Source organism: Myodes glareolus, chromosome 14 (genome assembly GCF_982192425.1).
Source record: "Myodes glareolus chromosome 14, mMyoGla1.1, whole genome shotgun sequence".
In the NCBI taxonomy this organism is placed as follows: domain Eukaryota; kingdom Metazoa; phylum Chordata; class Mammalia; order Rodentia; family Cricetidae; genus Myodes; species Myodes glareolus.
Window position 1 is genome coordinate 32,647,285 of NC_142039.1, and position 23,901 is coordinate 32,671,185.

Sequence of the window (23,901 nt, forward strand, 5' to 3'; positions counted from 1 at the left end):
TGAAGAAGCAACATGTAAGCTGCCCCCGCTGGAAAAGGTACTGAGCCATTATGGCTAACATAGATGAGAATAATGGGTTAATATAAGTTATAAGAGTTAACAAGAAGCCTGACCTAATGAGCCAATCAGTTTATAACCTTATGGAGTCCTGTGTGTGATTTTCTTTGGGGCCTGCCTGCTGGGGGGTACTGGGCGGGACAGAAACCCCAACAAGCCGGCCCTCATGTTACACTCCTCCTCTAGACTCTAGGCAGGGACATGTACCTGTACACACATGACTATATCCACCTGTCTCTGCCTCCTGAATGCTGGGATTAAAAACATGCCAGGCTGAAATACCTTTTCAAACTATTCATATCCACCAATGCTTCTTCCTTTCCATCCCTATTATTCAATGATTAATTATGACCTTGACAATTCATAAGAAATATTTACCTGCATTTAAAATACATAGTGCCTTCATGGCTCCCATCATGCTTTCCTCTCTCGGGATTGTCCCACTCAACTCCTAACCAGAGTCCTAGAGAAACAAAATGAAAAAAAATGACTGACAAAACATGACAAATGCATACTCTATTCTCCTACAAGCAAACAAAATGTGTAACAGCAGCTACATCACACACAGCTAGAATAGGGAATGTCTCAAGAAGTCCTGGGAACTTCACTCAAAGAATGCAATAAGCATGTATGAACCAAAAAGCCAACAAAACCCCAACAGCAGAAAACAAGAATGGCTAAACTATACTGGGTATACTAAGCATAAATGAATCTTTTTTGTTTTGTTTTTTGAGACAGGATTTCTCTGTTTAAACTGTCCTGGCTGTCCTGAAATTCACTCTGTAGACCAGGTTGGCCTCAAACTCACTGAGATGCACCTACCTGCCTTTGCCTCCCAAATGCTGGTATTAAAGGCATGCGCCGCCACTGCCTGGTTGCATGGATGAATCCTGAACACATGATGCCAAGTGAAGGAAACACCACGGAGGACTAAATATGGTCTACCCCACACAGAGGGTACAGGGACCTCTCTCTTTAGTATGTTCTCTGGTCACAATCTCTGAGAATTCTATAAACCTATAGCAGAATGTTAGTAAGAAATCCTCAAAAGACTAGGTGTGGTGTGCAAGCCTGTAATCTAGAACAGGCAAGAGGAACTATTGCACAGCTAAATACTGTTTCAAAGAAAAAGATAATAAATCAGGCCAGAGAAATGGCTCCGTGGTTAAAAGTACAAGTGGCTCTTGCAGAAGACCCAGGTTCAGTTCTTAGAACCCACATGGCAGCTCATAACTGTCTGGAATCCCAGTTCCAGGGGATCTGGCACCCTTTCTGGCCTCTGCAGACACTGTATATGTGTGATACACATACATATAATGTAGGCAGCACACATGCACAATAAAAATCTTTTAAAAAATTCTATACTTAGAAGTTAAGCAATGTTATTTTAAATTACTTTAAGTCAAAAAAGAAATCATAAGGGGCTGGAGAGATGGTTCATGGGTTAAGAGCACTGGCTGCTTTTCTAAAGGCCCTGAGTTCAATTCCCAGCAACCACATGGTGGCTCACAACCATCCATAATGAGATCTGGTGCCTGCTTCTGGCATGTATGACTGACTTGACTATACATGCAGCCAGAACACTGTACACATAATAAATAAACAAATAAATAAATGAGTGAATGAATGAATGATTAAACTCTAAAAAGAATCACAAAACAAACTAGAGAAATATTTTGAAAGGGATGAATAGAAGTAACTCAGTAGTTAAAGCAGTTGAGTGGGCATGGATTGATAACTATAATGCTAGCCTTAAAGGTGGAAAGAAAGCAAGCTGGCTAGCAGGACTGGTCATATTGGAGCCCTCTGAATTACAGACTCGGTCTTGATGAGTAAGGTGGAAGAGCCATTAAGGATGAGTCCCTAAACCAACCCTGGGCCTTCACATGCCTGAGACTAAATTCAAAAGTAACAGACTAATTTCTTTGGTGGAGGACAATGCACACATAGAAGGGCTGTGGCCTCTTCCTCTACAGTGAAGAGGAGCTGCTAAAGTCAGGCATGTGGCAGGTCTTCCAGAGAGTTCCTAAGCAGCCACCATGCACTTTCACCACTGTGAAAGGAAAGCCTGGATTGTGTTGGAAACGCCAGGATATTGACGATGCTAGAGCCATAGGAGATAACGGCCAGGGAGAGCTGCAGATAGGAACTGGAGCCAGCAAAAGAAAGAAGTACGTTACAGGTAGCAGAGCTCGAAGAGCAGAGCCATTAAGCCTTTTGACAGAAGACTTGGAGGCACAGTATTTACCGTATTCCCTAATTACGACTCCATTCCTCTGTTTTGGAATGGAGTCATATCCTGGTAATATACATTCTGTGCCACTCTATGTTAGAAGTATGTTATCTGCTTTTGGATTTACAATAGGTTACAATTAAGAGAATCTCAGAATGAGATTTTAGAATTTTAAACAATATTGAGACATAAAGAACAAAGGTGACTTTTGAAACAGAACTAAATGCATTTTGCATTATTTTATTGCCACAAGCCTCTGGGGGCTCAGAGGTAAAATGTGGGTGTGAATGAGAATGTTGAGACAGATTAGAAGGTGTGTCCCTAGGAGTGAGCGCTGAGGTCTCAGAAGACATGCCATTCTCAGTGTGTGCTCTCTTTCTGACTCCTGCTTTAGGATCAAGATGTAAGCTCTCAGCTGTTCCTACTGTCATGCCTTTACTCTTCCATCACGAACTCAAACCCTCTGAAACTGTAATCCCAATTAAAGGCTTTGACGGAGGTGGGTCATCTGTCTGTGTTACTTTAATTGGTTAATAAAGAAACTGCCTTGGCTTTTGATAGGACAGCAGCTTAGACAGGCAGAGTAGACAGAACAGGAAGCTGGGAGAAAGAAGTAGAGTCAGGTAGACGCCATGGCTCTCCTCTGAGATGGATGTGGGTTAGAATCTTCTGGTAAGCCACGACCTCGTGGTGCTACACAGATTATTAGAAATGGGTTAATTAATATGTGAGAGTTAGCCAATAAGGGGCTGGAGACAATGAACCAGGCAGTATTTAAAAGAATATAGTTTCTGTGTAATTATTTCAGGTAAAGCTAGCTGGGTAGGCGGCTGGAAGCAGCCCGCTGTTCCTTTTACAAGACTTTATTAAAATAATAAATAAACACCGGACTGAGCCCCCCATGGTCCAAATGAGGGGCAGAAGGAGGAAGAACATGAAAAAAACTCAGGACCGTGAGGGGTGCGATCACCCACTGATACAAGGGGACTGATCTAATGAGAGTTCACCAAGGCCAGTTGGACTGGGACTGAACGAGCATGTGATCCAACCAGATTTTCTGAATGTGGCCGGATTCTCTGAATGTGGCTGGCACGGAGCCTTTCTGAAAAGCCACTGACAATGACACTGGGACTTGTTTCCTCTGCATATACTGGATTTTTGGGATCCAGTCTGTTCGGATACTCACCTTCAGGGACCTGGAAGGAGGGGGGAGGAACTTGAACTTCCCACAGGGCTGGAAGCCCTGACTGCTCTTAGGGATGGAGAGGGAGGAGGAGGGGGAGGGAGGGAGTGGGAGGGTGTTGGGAGGAGGGGCGGAAACGGAAACTTTCATAATTTAATAAACTTTGGAAAAAAAAATAAAATAAAATAAATAAAAAACTACAAGAAAACCAAAAATAGATGAGGAGAGCTGGGGAGTATAGTTCAGTTGGTAGAGTGCTTGTTTGCCCAGCACACATGGAGCCCTGGGTTCAAGACCCAGAATGGTTTAAACTGGGTGTGACAGTTCATTTTTGTAACTACAGCCTTCAGTTTAGGAATTCAAGGCCAACCTGGGCTACACAAGAGCCTTTCTTTAAATTAAAAAAAAAAAGCCAGACTGTGGGAGGCAGAAGCAGGCAGATCTCTAAGTTCAAGGACAGCTTAGTCTACAGAGTGAGTTCCAGGACAGGCTCCAAAACTACACAGAGAAAAACTTTAAAAAAAAAAAAAAAAAAGGAACAGAGAGAGAGAGAGAGACAGACAGACAGACAGACAGACAGACAGACAGAACCCTCACCAGGCCATGAAAAGACAAAGACATAGAGGAAATAAAATACACACTGCACAGGCAGACGAGACAGTAGAAAAGGGAAACTATGGAAAAGAACCAGTGGCTACAGGAGTTCAAGGGTATGAACAGCTGGAACACAAAGCATTTGGGGCACAACAGTAGACATAAGTCACTAGACATTTGTGACTAGCCTATACAATAAATAATACCAAGCACAGACCGTAAGGTAAGCTAAGCATGAGAGTGATGCCATTTGTAGACACAGTGATTATTAACACTCAAATACACACACCACTGCAATGAAGAAGGTAATGTAGTTGGTTATCTTTACTCTTTGCTCTTTGGGGGCCTGCCACTCAGCTCCCAAATATATACATGGAGACTTATTCTTACTTATGAATGCCCCGCCTTAGCTTGGCTTGTTTCTAGCCAGCTTTTCTTAAATTGTCCTGTCTACCTTTTGCCTCTTGGCTTTTCACCTCTCTTTATTCTATATTTCTTGCTTTCCTTTCTACTCTGGCTGGCTGTGTGGCTGGCCCCTGGCGTCCTTCTCTCATTCTTTTTTTGTTCCTCCCATTCTTCTTTTCTCTTCCTTAGATTTCTCTTCCCATTTATTCTTTCTGCATGTCAGCCCCACCTATTTCTCCCTCCTACCTAGCTATTGATGTTCAGCTCTTTATTAGACCAATCAGGTGTTTTAGGTAGACAAAGTAACACAGTTTCACAAAGTTAAACAAATGCAACATAAAAGAATACAACATGTCTTTGCATCATTAAACAAATATTCCACAGCACACACAAATGTAACACATCCTAAACTAATATTCCTCAACAAGGTAACATTCAAGGAGGTTGTACACATACAGATAAGAAGTATATGGTAGTTTGCCAATCTTTCCCCTCAACTCTGCTATGGACTTAAAACTGCTCTTTAAAAAAATGAAATCTAGGGCTGGAGAGATGGCTCAGAGGTTAAGAGCATTGCCTGCTCTTCTAAAGGTCCTGAGTTCAATTCCCAGCAACCACATGGTGGCTCACAATCATCTGTAATGAGGTCTGGTGCCCTCTTCTGGTCAGCAGGCATACACACAGACAGAATATTGTACACGTAATAAATAAATAAATTTAAAAAAAAAATGAAATCTAGAAGCCAGGCATGTCTAGAGCTTGCCATACGGTTCTGTGGGTCAAGATGCTTGCCGCTAAGCCTGACAAGCCTGTGCTGAATCTCTGGGACTTACATGGTAGAAGCAGAGTAGCAACTCCAGTCAACTTGGACAAGGGTGCCCACATGCATGTATATATATATATAGACAAAATAAACAAGTTTTAAAAAGAAGCCTATGCATAAAATGAGTTCATATGATCAATCTAGAGTACATATTATAAGTGGATTGACTTGCTAAGCATGAAAGTCAAACTAAAGGATCCTACTATACGTAAGGTCTTGGGTTTCATCCTCAAGGTTAGAAGAGCTAAAGTTATTTGGTAAGTGGACTATTTAACTGACAAAGATATCACCAGCAGTGACCTTACCAATAGGCTAAGAGCTACTTCAAGTACACTATCTGTAACTACAGGGCCATTCTCCTCACAGGGCTAGCTTGGCCACTGGACACTGCAGACATTCAAGTGCCAGGGACCTCTTCCTTTACCCACTCTACCCAAGGACATACTGCTAGCATTATCAGTTTCATTGCTGCTTCTGCTCTTTGGCTTCCTTGCACAGACCAAGTCCTGAGATAACTCACTTTATTTTTAAAGACATCTAACTATTATATAGTTATTATATTGTATTATATAATAAGTATAGTTAGATGGCTTTAAACCAAGAAACTCAGAGATTCTATCAAGTTTCACTAAGCACTATCATTGACCTGAGTCATTTTCAATTATCTCTACATTTTCCTCCAGAGATGGCACCTCCTCAGAGCCTCCAAATATGGCCAACATTTCAGTCAAAACAGTTTTACTACTCTAAGGGCTGGAATTCTGCTATTTCAAGGTTAGCCTAAACAAAACTCAGGTTCTCTGAAACTATGAAGGAGGCTGGTTTCATGTCGAGAATGCCCCAGTGCCTCGGTGCTTTTGTAGTCTGTCACTTGTGTCTTTCAAAGATCTACAGTAAGCTATGTGGTGGTGGCAGTGGCAGAGTATGCCATTAATCTCAGAACTCAGAAGGCAGAAGCAGGCAGATCTCTGTGAGTTCGAAGTCAGCCTGAGCTACTGACAGCCAAGGCTACATAATGAAACTCTGTTTGGAGAAAAATCGAAGGAGAGGAGCGGAGGGGGTGGAACAGGAAAGAAGAGGGACTGGTAAGAGGACACAGATTTAATTTCCAGCACCCACATGGTGTTCAACAATCTTCTCTAAGTCCATTTCTGCTCTGTGGAAGCTTTAAGACTTAACACTTGAGGGACTGGAGAGATGGCTCAGCAGTTAAGAACACTGGCTGCTCTTCCAGAGGATCCAGGCTCAATTTCTAGCACCCACACAGCAGTTTACAACTGTCCAGTTCCGAGGGACCTGATACCTTCATACCAATGCACATAAAATGCATTTAAATAAAAATTATTTTTTTAAAAAAGACTTAATATTTGAGCCAGGTGATAGTGGCACAGGCCTTTAATCCCAGTACTTAGAAAGCAGAAGCTGGTGGATCACTGAGTTCGAGGCCAGCCTGGACTAAAGATCAAGGTCCAGGATGGCCAGAGCTACAAAGAGAAACCCTATCTTGGGAAAGAAAAAGAAAAAAAAAGAAAGTAAGAAAAGAAAAAAGAAAAACAAACAAAAAACAGAACAAAACAAAAACAAACAAAAAAGACTTAATACTTGGTTTCCCTTCTATAAACATGGAACAAACTGACATATATCTAAGTACTTGACACACAGTCACTATTTTTTAAATGTCATTTTCTCACAAATAATTCTAGTCAAGTGCTGAAAAGACAGCTCACTAAGAGCACAGAGCTCTTCTGGAGCACCTGAGTACAGTTCCGCACCCGCACCAGGAGGCTTTCAAAAGCCAGTAGCTCAAACTCCAGAAGATCAGGCATCTTCTTCTGGCCTCTACGAGCACCTGCACTCATGTGCATATATCCATCCACACTCAAACACACATACACATAATTAAAAGAAATAAACCATTTTAGCTGGGTGGTGGTAGTACATGCTTTTAATTCCAGCATTAGGGAGGCAAAGGCAGGTGGATCTCTGTGAGTTCAAGACCAGCCTGGTCTACAGAATGAGTTCCAGGACAGCCAAGGCTACACCGGGGGCGGGGGGGAAGCAGGGGCCCAAACTAAACCAAACCAAAAAAAAAAAAAAAAAAGAATTTTGTTTTGTTTTTCAAGACAGGGTTTCTCTGTGTAATAGCTATGGCTGTCCTAGAAGTCACTCTGTTGTCCAGGCTGGCCTCACAGAGATCTGCCTGTCTCTGCCTCCCTGAGCACTGGGATTAAAGGAGTGAGCAACCACTGATTGGCAAGAAATCTTTTAAAAACAATTAAAGTACCAGTCAAATTAGGGGGAAAATATTCTCATATACATGTTTAAAGACTTCCATGGTTACTTCCATACTGGCAAGTGACATCTGTCTAGTTTAATGGGTCTCACTCTGGAAAGGAATGGTAGGACTGGAATTCAGGGCCTTATGCATTCTGGAGCAAGTGTTCTATCACTGAGCTACACCTAAGTACTTCCTAATTAAGTTTCCTAACGCACAAATTGCTGGGCCCCAGTCTCACAGTGTCAGTCAGTAGATATAGAGGAGGCCCAGGAATCTGCATTTTAACACGTATTCAAATGATGTTGTTGCAGCTCTGAAGCCATACACTGAAAGCCTCAGATCCAAGTTCACCACTAAATTGCCCTGTATCTACTCAGACTAGTCCCAGATATATATAAAATATTCAGATATTTGTTGATTGAGTGAAGCATGAGGCAGTTTACTACAGTGATATCATATCAAAGAAAAAAATTAGAAATCAATGTTCGGAATAAGGAGCTGGGCACAGTGACAGGCACTTGTTAGGCTGAGATAGGAGAATCCCCTGAGTCCCGAGTCCAAGAGTTCAAAGCCAGCCTAAATAACATAGCAAGACCCCATCCCACTAAAAATAAAAAAGGAGTAGAGGGGGCTGGAGAGATGGCTCAGTGGTTAAGGGCATTGCCTGTTCTTCCAAAGGTCCTGAGTTCAATTCCCAGCAACCATATGGTGGCTCACAACCACCTGTAATGAGATCTGGTCCCCTCTCTGGCCTGCAGGCAGACATGTAGGCAGATATTGTATGCATAATAAATGAATAAATATTTAAAAAAGGAGAAGAGCAGAAATAGAGAAAGATTACATAAATGACATAGTACTGTAAACGGTCACCTATTAAGAAAGTATTAGTATTAGTAGAGAGAAGGAAGGGGACAAGGACATGGAGAAAGGAGGAGCAGCACAGACGATGGCGAGGTGGGGCTGGTAGATGTGTGAAGATACCACAATGAATTCATTAGCATATATTACTAGTATAAACTATTAACAAAGGTCGAAGAAGGAAAACCCAGTAAAATAATGTTATAGGCCAAACACGGTGGAGCACTCATTTAACCCCAGCACTCAGGAGGCAGAAACAGGTAGATGTCTGTGAGTGTGAAACCAGCCTGGTCTATATACCGTGTTCCAGGCCAGCCAAGTCTACATTTTAAAAAAGTAATAAAGTAATGCTACAGAAACATAGTAAATAAATGAAGAAAGGTAACAAAAAGTTCTATGTGTATCTGAGCATGCTATACTGATGTCTGAGGAATGGTGAAGGGCTTCAGAAAGAAAGAGTGGTCCCTTCAAAGAGAGGCTCTGCCTGTCTTTGAAGGCTTCTAAGAATGAAAAGGACTGCTGATTTCACCACCATTTCCGAAGGGATCCAGTTTCATACTGGACACATTCTTACTACCTTGGAGACCAGTGGCTTCATCAAAGAAGCTATTGAGTAGCTACAGAAGCTGGGAAGATGAGATCAAAGAACAAGAAGACTCAATGCCTATGCATGCCCATTCTGGTTAATAGTAACTAATACTTCCTTACCATGTTTCTCACATGAAGAGGGAACAATCTTACTTTAAATCCATTACCAAAAATCTCCTCCTTCCCCCATTTATTTTGGAGACAGGATCTCATACTGCAGTCCAGGCTGGACTAGATAGAACTCACTTGGTAGCCTGCATTTGCCTTAAAATTTAGCAATTCTCACCAGGCGTGGTGGCGCACACCTTTAATCCCAGCACTCGGGAGGTAGACAGGTGGATCTCTGTGAGTTCAAGGCCAGCCAGGTCCACAAAGCGAGTTCCAGGACAGGCACAAAAGCTACACAGAGATACCCTATCTCGAAAAACCAAACCAAACCAAATCAAAACAACAAAAACTTAGCAATTCTCTTGCTTTAGCCTTCTAAGAACTTGGACTATAACCATGAGTCACTGTATCTGGCTATAAAGTATAGATTCCACAAATTCCTGAGATCTTTTGAGATTTGAGGAGTTAGAATTAGGTTAGTTCCTAGTTTTCCCCACTATGCATTCGGAAGTTAGATGTTTTCAATTATGCTTATCTTGTTGCTACTTAAACCTAGTTCTTTCCAGTATTTATAAATTTAATTGTATTTTTTCCTGTCTTCTTCAGAGGTATAGGATAAGCCTTAGTTTAAAAAAAAACTCAATTTAGGTGAGATTTATGAGACTGCAATATTAGATATGTACAATCTACCATCTTGATATACATGCCATTAACTTACTATTCAATAGTTTATAGAATAAGTATATTTATACAATATATATGTATGTATGTGTAAATCAACAAAAATGAGCAGTACACAAAGTTCTATTTGGCCAGAATGCAATACATTGTCCACAGTTATATAGCATAGGCATATACACAAATATAAACAAACGGGGAGGAAAAGCATTCAAATGTCTTTGATTGCAAAACAAACATTCAAGAATATCATCATTCCTAAAACTTAAGTACTTGCACAATACGAGGGACAGATTAAGATAAAGATTACCAGTTTACATGAAAAACAATTGCTTTCAGGTAATAAATTCTTTGAATTATACACAAAAATCGGTTTTATGTATATACATAGTGTATTAAATGTATGTGTGTATAGATTAATGGTAAAGAACATCAAAAAATTATTTTTGAGCTGAGAACTATGAAAATTCAAGACTGTTGGTTGAAGTTTGTTTAGAAACTATTTCAAAGTTGATTTAGTATAAGAAACACTGCATAATCAAGTAGCATATAATTAAGAAAACTGTACATATTAAAAACATATATAATGCAATATTAGTCAAATAAAATAATGTGTCTGCAAGTTGGCTGGTATATTCCTCAAAACTTGTTTTATTTATTTATTTGTCTGTTTGTTTATTGGAGATAAACTCCAGTTTATTAGAGATAAGCTCCAGATGGCTTGGAATTTGCCTTGTAGAACAGGCTGGCCTGGAACTTGCCTCTGACTGAGAGTGCCCCCACACCCAGTTCAAAACTGGTGTGATAAAGCACTACTGAGAGGTTTCTATAGACTGACGGAAAGATGTGCATACTGCTATAGCTTACCTGCCACAGGAGGAACAGTACCACAAAAGCGCACGGTTGCAAATTCCCCATTAACTTCAACTCTTCTACCAATGACGTCTAACGGCACAATGTCACTCATTATAGGACAGCAGGAATCCAAAATACGAGATCTAGGGAGGAAAACATGACAAACTGACAAGAGCTTAATAAGCAGAAATTGTGGCCTACACTGGCCTCAAGAGCTTAAACTTACAGCGAATCCTCCTGCCTCAATTGCTCATGTGCTGGGATAACAGATGTAAGCCCACCACACCCAGCCAAAGTTTCCTTACAATTTCCCCCTTGGGAATTGAAGAAATGGTTTACTATGTAATACAACTGCTACAAACACTCGAAGATCTGAGTTTAGATCCCCAGAAAAAGTCAAGTATGACAGTGTACACTATAATTCCAAAGCTGGGAAGAGGAGACAAGAGAATTCTTGAGGCTTGCTGGTTAGCTAGTTTTGACAATTGGTGAGCTCCATGTTTCAACCCTGTCTCAAAAGGCAAGGTGGAGAGTGATGGAATAAGACAGACACCAAACAGACCTCTAGCCTCCAGGGGTACACACTTGAATGTGTACACGCGCGCGCACACACACACACACACACACACACACACACACACACGACATTAAAGAACAATGGCTAGGCTGGAGTTGGTAACAGGCATGCCTAGCATTCACAAAGTAGAGTGGTTCATGCGTTTAATCCTAGCAGTCAGAGGCCAACCTGATATATATGAGACCCTATCTGAGGAAAATAACAAAAAACTGTATTCAAATTTTAGGTGTGATAATATTATGGATACTATCCCTTAGTTTGCTTTTTTGTTAAGGCAGGATCATGTAGCCCAGGCTAGTCTCAAACTCACTATATAGTTAGGAATAGGCCTTAAACTCCTGATTCTCCTGCCTCCACCTCTCAAGTGCTAGCATTACAGACATGGTACTATGCCCAGCTTATTCTGGAGACAGGATCTCCCATACAGTATACGCTAGTCTTGAACTCCTGATCCTCCTGCCCTAGCTCCCAAAGTGTTGAAATTAGAAACATACGTTATGCCCAGCTTGGTTATAACTTCTTTCAAATTTTGATCTTTTTGGAAATAAACACTGAAATATTTAGAGTTTCAAAAGCAATGCTTTAGATATAATAGTAGCAAGCCAGGCAATACATAGAATAAAAGAGGGACAGTGACCAGAAGGTTGTGGATTTCATTTAGTTTAGAATCAACATTTGGGAAAATAACTAGACAGAAATGAAAACTAGGATTCTTGGTTGATTTTTGCCTTGGGTAGACGGTGGTACTCTAAGGCACTGCAACTTCTAAGACAAACGTACAAGTCCCTGTACTACAATGGAATCTTCAGCAATGAAAAGCAAAAGTCATCACAGAGCCCAACACATGGTAAGTAAAAGCAGCATAGACAATTTGAGGAGACTGAGCAGTTACTAGGAACCAGCCTGAGCAACTTGTACACAGATAGGCCAAGGCAGAGCCCTGAGGCAAAGTTCTAGTCCCTGAGTAAGGTGCCAGTAGAACCTCATTCCTAAAATTCCACAAGCTGGAGAGTGAGGAGTTATCTTGCCAGAAACTCAGAGTCCTGCCATCAGTCTGGGACTGCTGAACCAAAGGGAATATCCATTTAAAAATCTGATAGCTAATATCAAATGTCCTTTCATAATGGTCGTTCCAATATATATAGTCCTATCAGGAATATGAGCCCTTGTATCCTAAACAACCTTGCCTTCACAGAGCATCCACAAACTTTTAGCAGTCTATGTTTTTTGTTTTGTTTATGGTGGATCAAATTCAGGATGTGAGGCATGCTAAGCAAGGGCTCTACCACTGAGCGAGCTCTGTAAAACATGTATTTTATATATCCAGTTAGAATAAAAAATGAGCATCTATTCTTCAATTTACTTTTCTCTAGTCTTCCATAGCTTGCTCTCCTTTCCTTTGGACTTCCTGTTTTAATTAACTTTTTGTTTTGTTTTGTGTGGTCTTTCCCACCCCCACCTCTCCTCCCAGACAGGGCTTCTCTGTGTCTTGGCTGTCCTGGAACTAGCTCTATAGACCAGACTGGTCTGGAACTCACAGATCTGCCTGCCAAATGGTGGAACTAAAGTCAGGCCCTGCTGCCACCACCACCAGATCTGTTTTTTTTTTCCCTGTTTGTTTATTTGTTTGAAACCGGGTGTCTCAAAGACAACTCCGGCTGGCCTTGAACACATTTGGTAGCTGAGGATGACCTTGAACTTCTGATCTTCCTGCTATCACCTTCCCAGCTGGAACCAGACTCCTGTAGATTTAGTGGCAGAGGTAGAACCCAGGGCTTTGTGCAAGTTAGGCGAGCACACCTAAGCCCCCTTGTTTGCTTTCCAAATGAGCGTTCAGCGCACTGCCCAAGTTGGCCTTGAACTCACAACTCTTCCACTAGGTTCCACCACACTTAGTTGTCTCCTATTGCTCTTGATGAAGAGACTACAGTTCCTCAAAGCCATTTGCAAAGAATCGAAAGCATGGAGTCAAGAACCATCTATACAAATGTTTATAATTGCATTATTCACTAATTAGCCAAAAGATGGGGAAAGAAATCTAGTTTTCATCAAAATAAAGAATACGATAAATATTGTTGTGGGGTATTCACCAGAGGACTGTTCGGACATGGGTTTAAGTCAATAGAAAGTCTTTATTAGCCAGTCAGACACTGGGTGTCTGAGGATGCGCTCTTAAGCACAAAAACCATGTTCTGGATTAACATACTTCAGTTAACGAGAACAGTTAGCTAGAAGTGGAACTACAGAAGCTAAAAAGCTAGGTTAGTACATTTAGACACTTTCCCAGAACTATGGACTGATGGATTAGGCCTTTGTTTTTAGTTTTGGCAGGTGGTGCTGTCTACCTGCTGAGGTTTACAGCCTGAATGGCACTTTCACCATGGAGTTGGCTGTGCTAAGGGACCTGTTACAATACACCAAAATGTATTATTCAGCCTTAAGGACAGACACCAAGTGATCCTTCTACACAGTATCTAGGCTTGTCAAACTCAAAAAGACAGCTGGGTGTGGTAGTGAATGCCTCTCTAATCCTATACCCTAGAGCAGATCTATGGGAGTTTGAGGTCGGCCTGGTTTACATTGCAAATCCCAAGCATATCAAGAACCTGTCTCAAAAAAATTGTTTTAAAAATTTTTCCCGGATGAGGACAAAAATATAATAGTGGATACCATGATCTTCCAGAAGGGAACTGAAAACAGTTATCTAAAAATAACAGTTTCAGTTTTGCAGGTGGAGAGCTCTGGATTTGGACAGAAGTGTTGGTTACATTGCTAATGACTTTACACTACTAACTTTATATACTTAAAAATTGCTAAGATGGCAAATTTTCTGCAATATGTATCTTGCAATTTATCTTGCAACTTCAGCTGGGCAGTGGTGGCACACACACTTAATTCCAGCACTCAGAAGGCAGAGGCAGGTGGGATTTCTGTGAGTTCACAGTCTGCTTGGTCTACAGAGTGAGTTCCAGGACAGCCAGGGCCATACAGAAAAACCTTGTCTCAAACAACAACAACAAAGTAATTTCAGGGTCAGTGAGAAGGCTCAACAAATAAAGGCACTTAATATCAAGTCTAAATTCAATCCCCAGGACCCACATAGTAGAGACTACTACTCCTGCCCTGCAAGGTGTCCTCTGACCTTCACATATATTCCTTGGAATGCCCATTCCTCACTCCCATATATACAAATATATGAAATAAAATATTTTTTAAATTAAAAAGAAGTGAGCTGGGGACATAGCTCAGTTGGTAAGACTGCTTGCCTAGCATGCTTGAAGCCCTGAGGCTTAATCCTTAGCACTGCATAAATCAAGTGTGGTGGTATACTCTCATAATCTCAGGTCTCAAAAGTGGAGGCAGAGGATCAGGAATTCAAGGCCTACCTCAACTCTAAGACTTTGAAGTTAGCCTGGGCTACAACAGATCATGTCTAAAAAGATAAATAAAATGCCAAACTATGATATTTTCATTTTCTCACAGTACCTACTTCCTAAATAATATTCATTTCATATTTAATATGTTTATCGTGTTTCTTTTTTTGTTTAACATTTATTTTATTATTAGGTACACAGTGTTCCACCTGCATGTGTCCCTGCAGGCCAGAAGAGGGCACCAGAACTTATTACAGGTGGTTGCAAGCTACCATGCATGTGGTTGGTGGGAACTGAACTCAGGACCTGTGAAGTACAGTCAGTGCTCTTAACCTCTGGGTCATTTCCCCAGCTCCTCCTCATCTATCAGGTTTCTAACTGTACCTCCTACACATATTCTCAGCAAAATGCCAAATGAGCCTTGGGCTAAATTTAAATATATATTCTATTAAAATGCATAATAAAACTTTAATAATTTTATTAATTTAATAAATTTTAAAACACACATACACACACCAGAAAATAGTTTGAACTACTAACTCTATTGTTAAGACATTCTCCAGTCTTACTAAAGATACAAGCCTTTAATATCAGCACTTGGGAGGAAGAAGCAAGCAGATTTCTGTGAGTTGAGGGCAGCCTGGTCTACAAAAGGAGTTCCAGGACAGGCACAGTTGTTACACAGAGAAACCTCTATCTCAAAAAACCAAAAATGAAAAAAAAATAGACAAAAGAAAAACAAAGGCATATGTATCATAAAAAAATAATTAAAGGCTGAGATGATCAAGAAGCTTGCTGAAAATCAGCAACCTAAAGGTTTAAAAAAGAGTTCACTGGGTAAAAAATTAGATTTGAATAAAGAATGTACAGTAAAATTAAAAGTTAATCACAGTAAGAAATATAAAATGGTATTTTTCTAAACAAGTAGCTGGGGAAAAGTGAAAAGAGAAAACAAACAAAAAGGCCCCAAAGTGCTGGGCTGAGAGGTGACTCGATGGATGAAGTACTTGCTATGTAAGCAGGAGCACAAGATCTTGGATTCCCAGAACCCACAGAAGAGCCGGGCATGTGTGGCTGATACCTGTAATCTCAGCACTTTGGGAGGGAGAGACCAGATCCTTAGAGCAAGCTAGCTAGTTACAATAACAGGAATTTGTGAGCTCCAGGTTCAGCAAGGGATACTGTCTCAATAAATAAAATATAGAGAGATCAAGGAATACACCCAATGTCAACTTCACGCCTCCACATGCACTCATGTGTACGTGTATCTGCACCACAATATGCCCCACCCCGAGTGCACAAACACGCATATACTCACACAGATCAAGTACAAAGTAGCTCTCTGGCAGACCATATAAGCAAATATTGTATGGTAGATATGCCCAAATAACTTCATTAAACAATTGAGAGTACCTATTAAAAGCCAGCTACTGTTCTAGGTACTAAGTGCACAAGAGAAAAGTACCTGCCCTCCAGAAACTTGTATTCTTGTGAGAAACACAATAAACCAGACAACTGGGTAAATCACTCCGTATGAATATAGTGATAAACACAAGGACAAGAAACACAGTGGCAGCCAGGTGGGGGAGGCACACACCTTTGATTCCAGCGCTCAGGAGGCTGAGGCAGGTGGATTTCTATGAGTTTGAGGCCAGTCTGGTCTACAGAGTGAGCTCCAGGCCAGGCTTCAAAGCTACAGAGAAACTCTGTGTCAAAAAACAACAATAACAAAAAACAACAAAAAAGAAGCACAGTGGCTCGGTCTAAGATGGAGAAAGCTGGCTAAGGAAGACAGTATTCCAAAACACAGGTGTACCACGTGACCATACAGAAGACCACACTGACAAAGAACAACAAACCCAAGTATCCTAGAAACTAGGATGTATTTGAGGTCAGATAATGAGCAATGAGGTAGTTATTAAACAACACATCAGAGATAACACAAGGCCAGCTCACTTAGGACTCTGGAGGATCACTTAAAAGATTTGTCTGCAGAGTGAAACAGCAGTGTTTAGTAGATTTTTTTTTTTTAAGGAAAGAGATTATCTTACTTTCCTAAAAAGATTCCTCTAGTTTCTGTGATGCAAACTGACTAGAAGGAAAAACTGTGATTAGTAGTTGGAGAGCAGTAATCCTGTGAGATGCTGCAGTTTTCAACAGGAAATGTTCTAAGAAAGGGTTTGAAGATCTGGACCATCAGAGCATTTGCTAATATGAACGTACAGAAATGTTGAGTCAGAATGACTGCAAAGGTCAGACAAAAGTCTCGGCCCACAATTACTGTAAATACAATAAACAAGGCAAAGTCCTGGCAGACTTACAAGCCTGTAATGTCACCAGCTCTGGAGTCTGAGGTAGAAAAATCAAACACTCAAGGCCAGCACAGACAAGACCCTACCAGGGCTGGGTGTAGCTCAGGAGTAGAATACTAGCCTAATGTAAGGGAGGCCCCAGAATAGAAAAAAAATAAAATAAAAGAGAGAGAGAGAGAGAGAGAGGAAGAAGAAAATGAAGAGGAGGAGGAGAGGAAAGTGTACTAGTTCCAGCACCAAGTTGCTTTCTATGGTCTCCTTTCCCAGAAGCAAGTAACCAAAGTCGGAGCAGGTTTCTCCTTCATCAAAAGAAGCCGACTTCCAGAGAAACAAATTCTTCTGCATTATGCACCAATTATGAACAAAAAGTTCTCCTCATGCAGCAACAACGACAAAACAACACATTCTCAATGATGCACTGAAAATGGATCTCATTTCTAGATGAGATGGAGACAGGAAATCCTACAGCATCCAATAAATACAGAGGAAACGCCCTGCCTTGACTGCCTCCTGGGACTTGAGGGCCACTGTGAAGAACGTTCTTCTCATTAGGGCAAATTTTTATCAGTAATCTAACTTTCTAAATATTTTTATAGACCCCAATAAAATATGTTTTATAAAACTGTTGGCATTGAGGTGTGATGGACCACATCTTTAATCCCAGCACCCTGGAGGCAGCAATAGGAGGATCTCTGTGAGGTCCAGGTCAGCCTGGTTCTACACTGAGCTTCAAGACAGATCCCATCTCAAAAATCAAACCAAAACAAACAAAATTTCCAGGTAGTATACTGTGTTTAGAACAACACCCATAACAGTTGCACATAGAAAATTAAAACTAAGAAGACATAAAAAGAGAGTAGGCAATATCTGCGGGCAGTGGACTTGGCCAACGGTCACACCAGGTGAAAGCAGCGTCTCCCTTTATCTGCTCTGTCTTTAGCATCTGTAAACCCTTTTGCTTCAACAAGCCTATTTCTTTGGGGATGGCTATATCACAAGCTAATTTCGATTCAACAATTCATATCAAAGTCCCCAGACGGTAACACAGTCTTTGTAAACATTTTATTCCCAGGGTGCTGAGGCTCGCACACATTATCTCGGTACTCTCGGGAGGCTGAGGCTGGGGGTTTGCCACGAGTTCAAAGTCGTCGTGGGCTAAAATGTGAGCTCCACGTCCAGCAATGAACCCTTGTTTTAAAACTTCGTTAATTCATTCATTGCGAGCATGGAGGCTCGTCCATGTAATCCCTGAAATAGGAAGGCTAAAAGCACGAGGGCCTGGCGCTAGTTCGAAGCCAGCCTCAGATACACAGTGAGGCTCAAGGCGGCCTAAGGCTACAGAATGAGACCATCTCTCAAAAAAAAGGGGGGGGGGAGTGGCGCACGCATTTAATTCCAGCACTCGGGAGGCAGAGGCAGACGGATCTCTGTGAGTTCGAAACCAGCCTGGTCTATAGCGCGAGTTCCAGGACAAGTTCCAAAGCTACAGAGAAACCGTCTGGGGGGGGGGGGTGATCTGAATACGGCCCACTGCCCCGCACCCCCCCCACAAAACCCGCAGTCATCCAGAACCGTCAGTAACGGAAGCCAGTCTCCTGCACTGTGGCAGCCAGTCAGGGCGTCGGGTGCCCGGCGGCACCACCTCAGCCCAGCACCCAGAAGACTGTGACATGACAAAGAGAGAAGCGCTTGGCGCAGGCGCACTAGCCTTCCGCCGGCTCAGCCCAGAACGCGGTCCCGCCGACCCGAGACAAGTCTCGGAGCGGAAGGAATGCTGAGCCACCTTAGGTGAAACGGCGGTCACATTGGCAGCTCGCCACCTCAGCTCCACGACCTTAAAAAACTCACCTGCCCTCAGTCCGTGGATCTACACCGCGCGCCCCTCCCGGTACCTCGGCCACGAAGTTTCCGGCTCTGGGCGGAAGCGTTTAGAGACCGGAAGTTCCACATCCGCAGAGGAAGTGATGGCGGGAAACCAGTTTAACCCTCCCAAACTCCAACTTTATCCTGGTGAGGAACTGTTCAGGTGGACGAAGTCCCGGACAAAGGGACCAACATAATTTCCATACTGTAGCTGATCCAGGACAGCCAAAACGAGTGCAAAAAGTTCATAGCTCGGCGTGGTGGCTCATGCCTACTACAATCAACACTCAGAAGATGAGGCAGGAGAATTGAGGCTAATTCTGGGTGGGGATAGCCTTGGCTGCATAACAAGACCCTGTCTGAAATGCAAAAATGTTTCGTGATTTGGGGGAGTCTGCCACAGTAGGGAGTTCGTGTGGAGAAAAGTGTAGTGTTGGTCCCTCCAGAACTGGAAAGAAAAGGTTAAGCAGCTAAGGCATGAGGCAGAATCAAGAGTAAATACAATGTTTTAAACTGAAAAGTCTACACTATAAGCAAGTAGTTCCTATGAATCAGGGTTTTTTTTAAAGATGTTAAAGGCCAATAACTATTTCATTGAAAACCAAATAAGATGCTATGTAAATAATCATGGCAATGTGGCCTCTCATAGAATTAAAGCTCAGTATACCTGGGGCTGGGCAGGAGCTGAGTGGAAGAGGATGTCCTCTTCTCTAATCGGTGCTGCCTTTTGAGCTATGGCTATCGTAGTCAGCAACTGCAACTTCACGGCTATCAACTCTTCCAAAGCTACAAAGGGAATTTACCGAAATCCGTCCTTCTAAAGAACTCAAGACTTCAAAGATTGGCGTAGAATCCTGCTTCCCAGAGCAGCTGAATAGCAAGCTGCTCATCTAGTTCAACACCTCCTCACATCTCCCAAGAAGTTCTTGTCTCCCAACCCCTCCTTAAAAACTCTTCTCCTTATACAGAAAAACCCTGTCTCGAAAAAACAAAAAAAAATCCCGTCTCTGCCTGGCTTCTCCCTATAACTTTCTGTCAGCTAGTTGCTGACTCGACCTCCTAACTACAGGTAAATTTTATTCAATCAAGCACATCTTTGCATCATTAAGCAAATGTTCCAGAGCATAAACAAACAGAGCATAAACAAAAATAATACACCTTAAAATAATATTCTATAACAGAAGAGCTCTGGCTTTGCAGGATCTAAGTCCAATCAGTTAGATCAACAACACTACAAAAACAATAATAAAAAAAAGCTGTAACCAACCAAAGGGGAACTATGTAACTTTCTGGCAGATGGCATGCTTGACAAACCTATTTTATTGCTCAGCATCGAGAAATATCCTGTAGTGAATCTGCTGTAACTGATTCACTAAAGATAAAACAAGCTTTTCTGAAGCTTTCCTGTTTGAAATCCTTTCAGTAGGACTAGAACATCCCACCCTTGTCTCAATTTTCAAACAGAAATATAGACCTTCAGATAAGAGGTTTCAGGGATAACATTCCACTAAGGTGGTGGTGCCGTTTGTCCTGAGACAAGGACTCATATATCTTAGGCTGGACTTAAAGTCATATAGTCAAGAGTGGCTTTGAACTCTGGAATATCTTGCCTCTGTCTCCCAAGTGCTAAAATCACAAGCTTGTACCACATTTATTTTAACTTCATACTTTTCAAGAAATTGTTGATACAAAACATCTGCTCAAAAAGAGATAAGAGATTATTCTGAGCCAAATTTAAGTGACTTTGTCCCAGAAACACTGAGTTTACCCTGAATGACATGTTACTGTGGAAGAAATCTCTTCCATCACTTGAATTTTTAGTCACACACAGACACACACACATGCAGAGTCATACATAAGAACACTTTCAAAATAAGTTGGGAACACAGATTAGCAGATTACAGCAAAAATAGGTCAATAATTTCAGTTTCAGAAATCCTGTGATTTCAGCTTTAGGGTTGGTAGAAGCTAGTGGTCTGCTAAGCTTAACAATGCATTTCAAAAGACTGACCTAACAGTCACCAAGATGTTAAATCAAATTGGCATCAAACTAATGATAATCTCTCTGCTTCCACCTCCCAAGTGATAGAATTACAGCCGTGAGCCACCACACCCAGCCATAATTGGATTTTTAGTTACCATTTGCAAATGTTTCTTAAAATTGTGCACATTTAAGAATATTATACTTCTCAAGTGAACATGAAGAAATATTGGCTGTTTGACACCACAAAAGGCACCACAAAGATCTACTACTGAAAAAATAGGATAAATTTAGAGAGATTTTAGATAGCCTTACAAAGGATTGGGCAGCATTGAAAATTTGCACAAATCTCCATCTTCTTCCATTTGGCTTCTCCCTTATAACTATGTACCAAGGGCAGCTTCAAGAGATTATAAACCCCTTCTAGGCATTCATGTACGATAAGGTTGATTCCCCAGGATATTTTGTCCCAGGGGAGATTGTTTGGTATTTGGCTCTTGTCTGTTTTGTTTATTGTTATCTCAATAGGGTTACTGGTGTTATTCACACTGTCTTTTGAAGATTTCCCCCAGAGTTTCCCTGGTACTTGTGAAAGGAGGCTCTCAGTCTCTCCCTGGAGAGCTCTTCTTGCCTGTTTTATAGGAACAGAAAAGATGATTGGAGGTTTTCCATATGTCATGTTCAAGATTATTGCTCTTGTAAAAGAAGGAAGCCTGGTGTGTTCCCAAAAGTCATGTCCCAATAAACGAATGGGGTGCTGTACACCTTCAGAAAGTTTAATATCCCAAATTTTTTCCTAATTAAAACTGTATGGGGTTTGTCTTGCTGGGCCTGGTGGCATACACCTTTAATACCAGCACTCAAGATGGGGAAGCAGATGCAGGCAGATCTCAGTGAATTAAGAGGTCAAACTGGTCCGGATAGTAAGTTCTAGACCACCCAGAGCTACATAGTGAGATCCTATTTCCAAAGGAAGAGGAAGAACAGGAGGGGAAAGTAAAGGAAAGATGCTTCATTATCTTTACCCTGGGGAGGGATTTTTAGAAATGTGATAAGATTTTTAAAAGCACACCTTCAATATCTGTGAGGATCTTTGCTTTCCTTGGTTAATAGTTACCTCTGTTTCTCCTCAGAGAGTAGTAGTAGTAAAGAAAAATAGGAAACTCTGGGTTCTCTTGGGGAAGCCATGGGCTAGCTTGGAATTTTCTTTGGGCCACCAAAAAGCTCCCAAATAAAGACACAGAGACTTACTGTTTATTATGAATGTTTGGCCTTAGCTTAGACTTGTCCCACTAGCTCTTTTAACTTAACCTGTTTCTATTCATCTATGTTTTGCCTTGGGGCTTTTTACCTTTCTTTCATTCAGTGTGTCCTACTTTCCTGTTTCCTCTGTGTCTGGCTCACTGACCTCTGTCATCTCCTTTTCTTTCTTCCTTGAGCATAAATTCTTCCTCCTACTTTATTCTCCCTGCTTATACCTCCTTTCTTGTTATTGTTCAGGTTTATTGGGCCAATTAGGTACCTTAGGCAGGCAAGGTAAAACAACAACACATCTTTACATAATTAAACAAATGCAATATATCCTTACATAGTTAAACAAATGCAACACATCTTTACATAGTTAAACAAATACAGCACATCTTTACATAGTTAAACAAATGCTCTGCAACAGCCTTGACTTCCACTCAAGGTTTCTCTAAGAACTTTTGTTCTTTTTGAACAGCACACACATGTAGATGGATGCTATAAAGTAGTCCCACACTAGCTCAGAATTGAGTATAATAAAGGGTTCTTTATTTAGGGGTAGACTCACAGATCACAGTCCTTTGCACAAGTGGGGAACAAAGATGGACGTGAAATGCTAATAAGGGTACTGCCATGACAGGGCACAAATAAGGAATATGGGTTAACTTAAAATGTAAGAGCTAGCTTGTAATATGTCTGAGCTATCATTCAAGCATTTATAACTAATATAAGCCTCTGTGTGGTAATTTCTAAAATGGTTGACAGGTACTTGTGAACAGGTGGGTAGGAGAGAAATGTCCATTTCCATGGTAGTTTGAATGTAATTGGCCCTCATAATCTCATAGGGAGTAGCACTGTTAGGACTGAACTTCTGAAACAGTAAGTGAGAAAACCCAATGAAATACTTTGCTTTATAAGAGTTGCCATGGTCATGGTGTCTCTTCATAGTAATAAAAAGTTCTAAGAGATGAATTTAAGGGAAGGGTAAGTAGGAAAAAAATTAGAGTCAGCTGAATCCAGTTTATCTTCTTACCTGGGGGCTTAGCTATTTTTGCTGTGAACTCATAATTTTGAGAACAAGATCTGCTTTCTTTTTCTAACAATTTTTTGAAGACAGTTTCACCAGAATACAGCCCAGTTGTCAGGGTGCTTTCCCAGCATACACGGGGCCTTGGGTTTCATTACCAGCACTGCATAAGATGGCATAGGGGCACACACCTCTAACCCCAGCCCCTGGGAGATGGGGCACTAGAACAAGCTCAAGGTCATCCTTGACTATATATTTAGTTTGAGGCCATCCTGGACTGTGTGTGTGTGTGAGAGAGAGAGAGAGAGAGACAAAGAGACAGAGAGAGAGAGAGAGAGAGAGAGAGAGAGAGAGAGAGAGAGAGAGAAGGGGGAGGGGGGAGAGGACAGGGGAGGGGAAGGGGAGAGGAGAGGAGAGGAGAGGAGAGGAGAGGAGAGGAGAAGAGAAGAGAAGAGAAGAGAAGAGAAGAGAAGAGAAGAGAAGAGAAGAGAAGAGAAGAAAGGAGGAGAAGGAAATGGATGGGGAAAATCACACAAAAAAAGAAAAGGGAAGAGGCAAAGGAGGGAAAAATGAGAACAGAAGGCTGACAGAAATTAGATAAAAGTAGGGCGGTGGTGGCACACACCTTTCATCCCAGCACTCAGGAGGCAGAGGCAGGTGAATCTGTGTGAGTTTGAGGCCAGCCTGGTCTACAGCATGAATTCCAGGAGAGGCCCCAAAGCTACAAAGAAACCCTATCTGGAAAAACAAACAAACAAACAAACCAGATACAATGCATAAATTTTCCATTATTGAACATCTTTTATTTTTCGATTTTAGTAAGGTGTCCAGCAAGTGTCTTTAATTTCTCTTCTCCATCCCA

At 41.5% G+C, this 23,901-nt stretch overlaps 1 protein-coding gene across 4 annotated transcripts in view; it reads right to left on the reverse strand.

The window, feature by feature from the left end:
- Positions 1-18,876, reverse strand: part of Tbce (tubulin folding cofactor E) — a 47,947-nt gene extending 29,071 nt beyond the window's left edge. For all 4 annotated transcript variants that reach the window (XR_007237167.3, XR_007237168.3, XM_048461124.3 and 1 more), the window contains exons 1-3: positions 18,772-18,876; positions 10,673-10,803; positions 436-520 (exon numbers count right to left, since the gene is read on the reverse strand). Coding sequence is in view for 2 of the 4 variants with exons in the window: in XM_048461124.3 (XP_048317081.1) it covers positions 436-520; positions 10,673-10,772 (185 nt within the window). In the remaining 2 variants the exon portion in view is untranslated. The remainder of the gene's footprint in view (positions 1-435; positions 521-10,672; positions 10,804-18,771) is intronic.
- Between the last annotated feature and the right edge of the window lie 5,025 nt (positions 18,877-23,901).